Source organism: Acomys russatus, chromosome 8 (genome assembly GCF_903995435.1).
Source record: "Acomys russatus chromosome 8, mAcoRus1.1, whole genome shotgun sequence".
Taxonomy (NCBI): Eukaryota; Metazoa; Chordata; class Mammalia; order Rodentia; family Muridae; genus Acomys; species Acomys russatus.
Window position 1 is genome coordinate 4610317 of NC_067144.1, and position 9103 is coordinate 4619419.

General features: G+C 38.4%; 1 gene segment (V, D, J or C); it reads right to left on the reverse strand.

Annotated features, from left to right (window-relative positions):
* Nucleotides 1-1412: 1412 nt before the first annotated feature.
* On the reverse strand, nucleotides 1413-1910 carry LOC127193226 (immunoglobulin lambda variable 6-57-like). The segment is given in 2 exon segments: nucleotides 1413-1729; nucleotides 1850-1910. Coding segments are annotated over 2 exon segments (378 nt in total).
* Nucleotides 1911-9103: the final 7193 nt, after the last annotated feature.

Genomic DNA, 9103 nt, shown 5'->3' on the forward strand with positions numbered 1-9103 from the left:
TAATTAACAATGATCTTGAAATACTACTCCATCTTTCATCTGCTGAGTATTACGTGTTTTTTTGTTGTTGTCATTGTTATATAACAGTTTGTGTTTGTTTATTCTAAGACGGGTCTCACTGTAAAGCTCTGGCTTAAAAATTATGTCTACTTCCTCTTTCTGCTTCCTGCATGCCAGAATTACAGGTTTATCTCACCATTATTGGATGTTTTTCTAATATTTTGTGACCTCTCAAATGTTTTCTGACATTATCTGCCTCCGAATTTTAGGACAGCTGCTTAATTTCACATAGACAATGTTTAGTCTGAGCATAGCTAAACAAGTTATGTTTAGGTTGTCTGTGTATTTCTGCAATATGTTGGCAGAGTGGAAGCATTGTGACAAGAAAGCTGCCAAGCTTGGGCTGTTTACCTTTTGAGAATACATTTGGTATTCTCTGCTTCATTTGGTCCTATGCACTACTGCTGACACCTATTATTTCTTGACTCTCAAACTTACAATACCTGTCATGAACATAGAATAGATAATCCTCTTATACCACAGTAGTCACAGCATTCAATGGAGAGCTGTGAAGGCAGTGAAGAAAATAAGGTATTCTTGAGAGTTTGGGCATGGAGTAGGTCATACTGTATATTTCCCTTCTCATGGAATGTATCCATTGTTCCTGTACTTGATTCAAGCCTTATGGGGTACTTTCTTGCACTCTCAGGCAGATGAGCAGTAATTACTACACCTTCAACATTTATGGTCCTGAGGAGAATTGGTCAGGGAGGAGGAAACTGTGAGAGTTTTTAGCAACACTTAAATCATGGGTTTTGAAAAACACCAATAAATAGTTACTGAAGCCTATTCCAATAAAATGAAGAACACAAAAAAGTTGTGGTGTTAATGCTCTAGACAAATGAGCATTTTACTTTCACCAAAGAAAGGAGGTAAATGAGTGATAAAGAGGGAAATAAAAGATATAAGGTGTTGTGAAAATCCTGTGCACACACAAACACACACACATACTTTTTAATACTTGCAGGAAAATGAGTGGACATAAATGTTCACTCTTAGGGCAACTCATAAAACCTTATATTTTTTTACGCATGCAGCATCAAGTGAATAACATACAGATTTATATAAACAAACATTCATGTGGTCACAGTACAACATGTAGAAAAGAGAATAAGAATAGCCAAATATAAGAGGAAGTTGGGGGACCAAATGCAGGTAGTAGACATGAGATATGAAACATGATATAAATCTAAATGTTTTTATAGTTATAATTCTGTCATAGAAATTTTAGTTTGGATGGCGGGTAGAAATAGTACATTTAAAAAGGACATGCCATAGCAATAGTCTTTTCACAAATGTTTTCACAGCCAGTGCTCTGGGAGGTTTTTGTCTCACTTCCTCCATGGTTTACATCACTGTGTAATATAATTACTATCATAAGACTGACAGAAGTAGTCAGCCTCATCCTCAGCCAGTGCATTAGTGATCATCAATGAGGCTGAGTTGGAGGAGCTGTCAACGGAGCCTGAGAATCTATCAGGAACCCCTGTTGGTCTCTTATCATCTTCATATATCACAGGGGTTGGGGGTCGTCCCAGGTGCTGCTGGTACCAGTGCACATAGTTATTTCCAATGTCACCACTGCTGCGCTTGCAGGAGAGGGAGACCGTGCTTCCTAGTGGTCCTGACACAGATTTTGGCTGAGTCAGCACAAACTGGGCATATGACCCTGCAAGAAGAAAACAATAAAGTCAGTAAGAACAAAACAATTCCATTCACAAAGAAGACTGTTCCCTAAGTATCACATGCAACAACGAGTACTGTGTCAGAATTCCTTAAACCCATTCACCTGTTAAATGATGAAGGAAGATAAGGAGAAGTGGAGCCCAAGTCACAGTGAAGAGACCCATAGTAAAGATCACCTTCCTGATGCAATGGCCAAAGTATAGTTAGGCACCCCTATTTATCTGTCTCTAGTATTCTCGTTGCATGGTGTGTCCATGCAAATACCCCTCTTCCATGTACTATACAAGTCCCTCTTTTCATTTCAGACAGAGCCTGACTGAGAAATGGAGAGACTACACTTAGGGAGGGCGTGGGCTCCACCAAGTGGCAGGAAAGAAAAAAACTGAAAATGAAGGGGAAACAGCAGAGGAACTGGGGCGCACAAGGCAGGTGGTCAGCCATAAATCCCCAAAGTGACCATGTTCTGCCATATGGTATGTGCCTGATAATTTACCCTCTGCCAACAGAGAGACCATTAGAGTATTTCCATAGTGAATATCTGGATTCTGGATGGAACATGAATTGTCCCTTCATGTAATTCTGTAAATGTCAACTAAAGCAGTGCATAACCCAGTTTGCTTTTGCAACAGAGGATCAGTGGCTATTGTGAAGAGGATTCTCTTGTTTTACCCTAGAAATCCAGTAACTATACTAGTGGTCATTTCTAGGTAAGAATTTGTTAGAGCATTGTAATTAAGAGTGCAAGTCAACAGTCAGCTGTGCTTGATGTTCCTGTACAGTATATGATATGATTTTAAACACTCATGTTAGACAATTAAGAACCACTTGCCCTTACAGCTCAAGGACTTAGGTATCCTATTTTAGCCCAGTAAGGTAACCAGATTCACCTGTATGGTTTCACACACACACACACACACACACACACACACACACAAATACACACACACATGCACACACACATGCACACACACTTACTCTTTGAAAATATTTCTTTAGGTTATCAAGTCTCTTCTTGGTAGCCTGCTATCTTTATTCTGAATGCCACCAGGTCTCTCCATCCAGGGGACATGGTCAAATATGAGGCACCAGAGTATGTGTGAAAGTCAGACCCCACTCTCCATTCAATTGTAGAGAATGTCCTGTCCATTGGCTAGATCTGGGTAGGGGTTTGAAGTTTATGGCCTGTATTGTCCTTGGCTGGAGCCATAGATTGAATGGAACCCCTGGGCCCAAATCTGCCTATAATAATGTTCTTCTTGTAGGTTTCTAGGACCCTCTGGATCCTTCTACTTTGCTATTCTCCCATGCTTCTATCATCTAGAGTCCCAATAGAATGTCTTCCCCACTGTACCAGTTTCCTGGTAAGTGAAGATTTTCATGCGACATGCCCCTTGGGCTAGTATGCAGATATAAGTGAGTATATACCATTTAAATCTTCTGCTTCTGGGTTAACTCACTCATTATGATCATTTCTAGTTCTGTCCATTTGTCCACAGATTTCTGGAATTCCTTGTTTTTAATAGTTGTGTAGTATTCCATAGTGTAAATGTACCACAATTTCTTTATCCATTCTTCTACTGAGGGACTCTCAGGCTGTTTCCATGATCTGGCTATTCTGTTTTTTTTGTTTTTTTTTTATTAATTTATTCTTGTTACATCTCAATGTTTATCCCATCCCTTGTATCCTCCCATTCCTCCCCCCCCATTTTCCCATTATTCCCCTCCCCTATGACTGTTCCTGAGGGGGATTACGTCCCCCTATATATTCTCATAGGGTATCAAGTCTCTTCTTGGCTACTTGCTGTCCTTCCTCTGAGTGCCACCAGGTCTCCCCCTCCAGGGGACATGGTCAAATGTGAGGCACCATAGTACGTGAGAAAGTCATATCACACTCTCCACTCAACTGTGGAGAATATTCTGACCATTGGCTAGATCTGGGAAGGGGTTTAAAGTTTACCTCCTGTATTGTCCTTGGCTGGTGCCTTAGTTTGAGCTGGACCCCTGGGCCCAAATCTGCCTATCATAATGTTCTACTTGTATATACTCACTTATATCTGCATACTAGCCCAAGGGGCATGTCCCACGAAAGCCTTCACTTACCAGGAAACTGGGACAGAGGGGAAGGCATCCTATTGGGACTCTAAATGAGAGACGCATGGGAGAACAGCAAAATAAAAGGATCCAGAGGGTCCTAGAAATCTACAAGTAGATCTGGCTATTCTGAATAAGGCTGCATATAAAGGGGGAGGAGGTCCCACTCAGTCACAGTCATAGAGGAGAGGAGTAAGGGGAAAATGGGAGGGAGGAAGAATGGGAGGATACAAGGGATGGGAGAAACATTGAGACGTAATAAGAAGAAATTAAGAAAATAAAATTAAAAAAATATTTCTTTAAAATATCAAGTATAAAGATTACCTTTAACATAAGTGAACAAATGACAAAGGTATCTGTGGGAGTTAAATAAGTTTTGAGAAAAAAGAGAATATTCCTCACAATTAGCCAAAGTTGAACTGAACATTGGGTCAACATCAATGTGTAATTAAAATACTATGAATTCTTTTTTCATAACGAAATTGTGAATTGATTTCCAGCTCAATCCCTTTTGCATGTGGAAATTTACTCTTGTCATTTTGTTATATTTTGTTAACTTGTATTTTACATAAAAACCATAAATATGTTTTTGGATATACAAGATTTGAACATGAGTGTTACAGTCTAAGACTTAATGAAGAACTGATAATTGAAGCTTGCATATGTAGAAAATTTTAAAAAGTATAAAAAGAGAGAAATACACATACATAATCTTTGCTGGCTTACTTGTTTGAACTCGTCTTGACTTAAAGCTTACACACCTTCTGCCCAAACCATGATGCCATCCCAATGTAGGTAAATTACACACTGAGACTCTCTTCTCAGACTATCCTGTGTTGTATCAAGCTATCAACTAAATCTTGTCATTGCATAATTACCATGAAATTTGTTGAGATAAATCGTTTTGTAGCTTCAGACAACAGATTTTTTGACTTTCTCTACAGCAACAGAAAACAGGCACTCTGATCCTGGAGAGACGGAGCCACATGGTAAGAAGACAACAGTCATGAGGCTGTATCAGGGGAGTTGTGTTATTAGATGACATTTTGATGGGTTTCCTCATTAGCAGAGGAAAACTGTTTAGTTTACATTTTTGTGTTGTTTTGTTTCAATTCTGGGACTGGAAAATGTGGAACAATTTATTTATTGAGTTCTGCCTGTCTTATTCTTTCCTTATTCAACTGACATTTCTTCTTTCAATAAACAAAATATACATTGCTGAGAAAAGACCAGATGCCATGATCTGCTCTTGGCTATATGAGAGGTTCCTGGTGGCATATGCAGATTACACAGGGGAAAACATCGTTCCCTAGAAGCCACGTGGCATAGGATCCTGATGGAATTTATTGAAAGATGGAAACGGAGATTCTTTAGGAGACTGCAGAGTTCTGATGCTGGGGAAATATTCCTGGGAGACGCTGATAGGTATGAGCATGTGCAACCAGGTCCTCTTATTTGGTGCAATAGATGATGTGACCTAGTCTTTTGATGAACTAGGATCCAGGGTAATATAGGAAGTCATTATCAGGGAAATGAGTAATCCATACTTTAAACAGAAGGCCATGAAGTCTAGGCAGATGCTGCAAGTTTCAGAAAGCAATAGGAAGGCCTATTACTGAAGCCATGTTTTCCCAGCACCCATGGAAATTCCCCTGGCAGTGAGGTCTGACTTATGACACTTTAAGTGGTTTTCTAAACACATCTTTATTAATTTCAATCTGTTGCAGTAATAAAATACTAGTACATAAAACAAGTTGGGAAAGATGGAACATGCTTCTGTTCACAGTCCAGATTATAGTCCACTATTGCAGGGAAGTAACAGCAGAAGGGGCTTTAGGAATCTGGCCACATCATACACACAGTTAAGGTGCAATGTATAAAAATTCTGAAAACAATGAGAAACAGTCACATTAGAAATAGCACTTACTTATGTTATAGATTAAAACAATTCATCAGTTTAAAAATTTGATAATGAGCAAATAAAATGTTATAATTAAGAGTCTGCCTTATAATTCTGCAACTATATCTATGATACCCCTATAGGCTTTTTATAAAACACTCAAGCACCATGAATGAGGGAAAATCCTCCTCTTAGTCAATATCTGAGCATGAACTGAAAAGAAATGTTAGATAGCTTGACATTCTCCGTATTGTTCAATAAGTCCCAGCAGAAGTAGTACTCCACAGTGTCAAAGCAGTCAAGAGTAGACTCCTGTGTACCTCTTCAGTGAGACTGGCAATTTTGCCACGCTTCATTTTTGAAATACCATGTTTATGAATGTTTCTATGGTAAACTTAAATGTCATTCAATGTCATGCATGCTGTTCAGTAAGTGCACATTTCCTCCCATCGTTTTTCAGATACACGGTTCTGAAAACTCAAAAGTCATGCACCTGACACACCAGATTCATGGGCCAGATCGTCATAATTCTGCTCTTTTTGAAACTTTAGTGATTTCATGTTCAAAAGAATATACAACTGTATTCTGATCCCTCTTAGAAGTTATAGTGACTAATAATCAGATTAACGTATGATACAGTTGGTAATAATTTGAGTAAAACATTTTTCTGTGTTCCTTTATGAGGAAGACTAATTATGTAGTAGTATTGGGATGATCTTGTTGTGAATCTCATAGTTATATTTAAGGAAGAAAATTATTAATGTTGCTTCCTATATGAGTTGCATTATATATTGTATGCAGACATTGTATATGTGAGTCAAGAACACAAAGACACACATATGCACACACATTTAGTCACTATGTAGATTGAGTACTATCTGCTGTCCCTATCATAGATATAAAGAAACAGTGAAAATATAGAAGCTAAAATCTTTATTTTGCATGAGCTTTAGGAGAACTGAGCAATAGAAAGAACATAGCAAATTGTATATGTTGAGACTAGGATGATGATTCTGATAACATTTAATTTCTGAGTCTTTTTTTGTGCTTAGTAGGTACTTTCCATGGAGTTATGGAATTTTTGTTAGGAGTAATATTTTCGTGGTCCAAAACTCCATTGGGATGAAGGAGGAAGTACAAAGTAGAGTTTGAGTTCACTGGTCAGAAGGTCAATGGGACCAAGGAACAGAAAGGATCTGGGGTAATAAGGATGTTAATAGTATCCCAACCTGCGCATTTCTGAGGAAGAAAATGATTTCTGAATGACTTGGTCTTTTCAGCAAATCTTTTCACTCAAGAACAACCCATTCCTGCTCCCATATGCTTAGTCAAGGAATGCAAAAATGTCTTCCAGAGCTGAGCATTGCTTGTTATTCTTTTTTTAAAAATTCACATTGAATCAATATTTTAGCTCTATCTCTTGTCACCTCCAAGTCCCACCTTCCTTCTCTCTCCCTTATCCTTCCCTATTTCTCAGAAACTGGAAGCCCCTTCCCATCAGTCAGAGTTATCAAGGTACCTCAGACCTGAACATGTCCTCTTCCCTTGTCTGCTAACAAGGCTGTCCCACCTAGGGGAAGTGAACAAAAACTGGCAACAGAGTCCATGTTGACAGCCCACACTGCCTTATTAGAGGACCTAGATGAAGCCGGACATCATTGTTGGAGGCCTAAGTTCATTATGTACAAGGCCCATGGTTGGTACTTCAGTTTAAGCCAGCACCTCTGGATCTTGGTTAGTAGGCTTTGTTGATATTTTTCTGAAGTTTCTCCTTTCTCCCACTTTTCCAAAAGGCTCCCTATGCATCCTACAATGTTTGGCTGTAAGTCTCAGTACCTGTTTCCAAGTGCTGCTGTGTGAACTCTCTCCGAATGACGACTCAGCTAGGCTACTGTCTGCAAGAATAGCAGAGAATTGTTAATAATGTAACTGGTTGGCTCATTCTCACAAGGTAAGGATTTGGTTTAGCCAGGCATTACTTGAACATTCCCTAAATCTCTGCTCTATCTGCCATATCTTTAACCGTGAATATTTTGTAGGCAGGTTAAATTTTGCATCAAAGTTTTTTGAATGTGGATTGTTCTTCTTCTTTTTTTACCAGGAGACTTATCTATTTAGAAAGTGTCCTTTTCAGTCTCTATTGCCAAATTTACTAGGAGTCTCTGCTAGAGTAGCCTCTAGCTTCTCAAAGAGATACTCTCACCCACAGTTGCTCTTTACTCTCGAGGCCTTCTGTTCTTCCACTCTACTCTCTGAGGTCTTACACTCACATCTCTCTACACTCTCTCTTACCTTGTCCTTTGCATTTTAAAAATTATTTTATTTTGGTATATATACATTTATATTACAACACATATAAACAATAGATTACCCATGGCAAGACAAACCGTAACATAATCATGAATTATATAAATGTTACACTCTTAGTGTTTTGGATATTTGTATTTGACAGCCTTGAAGAAGACATCATTCCTATCTTGGTGCATCTAAATTTCTGAATGTAATTCAATCTCCATCATATAATGTCATTATCAACTTAGGACACCTATCTAGACCTAAAACCATCTTAACCCCTAAACAATTCAGCTTCATTGTAAAACTAAGCTACCTGTCTTCAACTCCCTCAGAGACTTGAGAAGCAGTGAACTTGATTATCTGAGTATGCCAGTAGTGCAGGTTGGTAGCTTTCCAGAAGAAAAGATGACAGAGACAGTTTTCTACCTAAATAGTCACTCAAAATGGTCTCTAACATTGGACCATCTTCTTCAACCTTCTGGCCCAGTATATCTGATAGACATATTTATGAGGCAGGAACTATTGAGGACTTGCTTACCCTGTCTTGGCAGAGTTTGGCCATTGACTCTGCCTGCATCCAGGCTTGCCCCTTTTATTAAAGACAGAATTATGTCTGTGATAGAAATGAGGACCTTTTGCCCAGTTTCTAGTTTGCACGTTTGAGGCCATCTCCATAAGGAGGTTCTTTGATACTTATCATCTTTTTTGAGGTTGGCTGTGTGTTTCCGGGAGTTAACCTGTCTCATTGCCAATGAATCTTTAAACTAATGAAAACATTTTAAATGTCATATGCTTATCTCTGGGGTTTTTAAAAACCTTGTCTTTCTATAGAGTCATATCTGTGTGCTGTACCTAAAGTGTATATTCTTTTGATAAAAGTAGACTAGCAATTGACATGACCATGCTAAGGAGACTGATAGCACTTTCAAAGCACTGGAAGTAAATCTTGTAATATAATAATTTATATGGGTACAATAACTCAGAGAAGAAATAAATACAAAAATATATATGTATGTATATATATTGTGTGTGTGAAAAATGATCTTACATTTAAATTCTATACCCTTATAT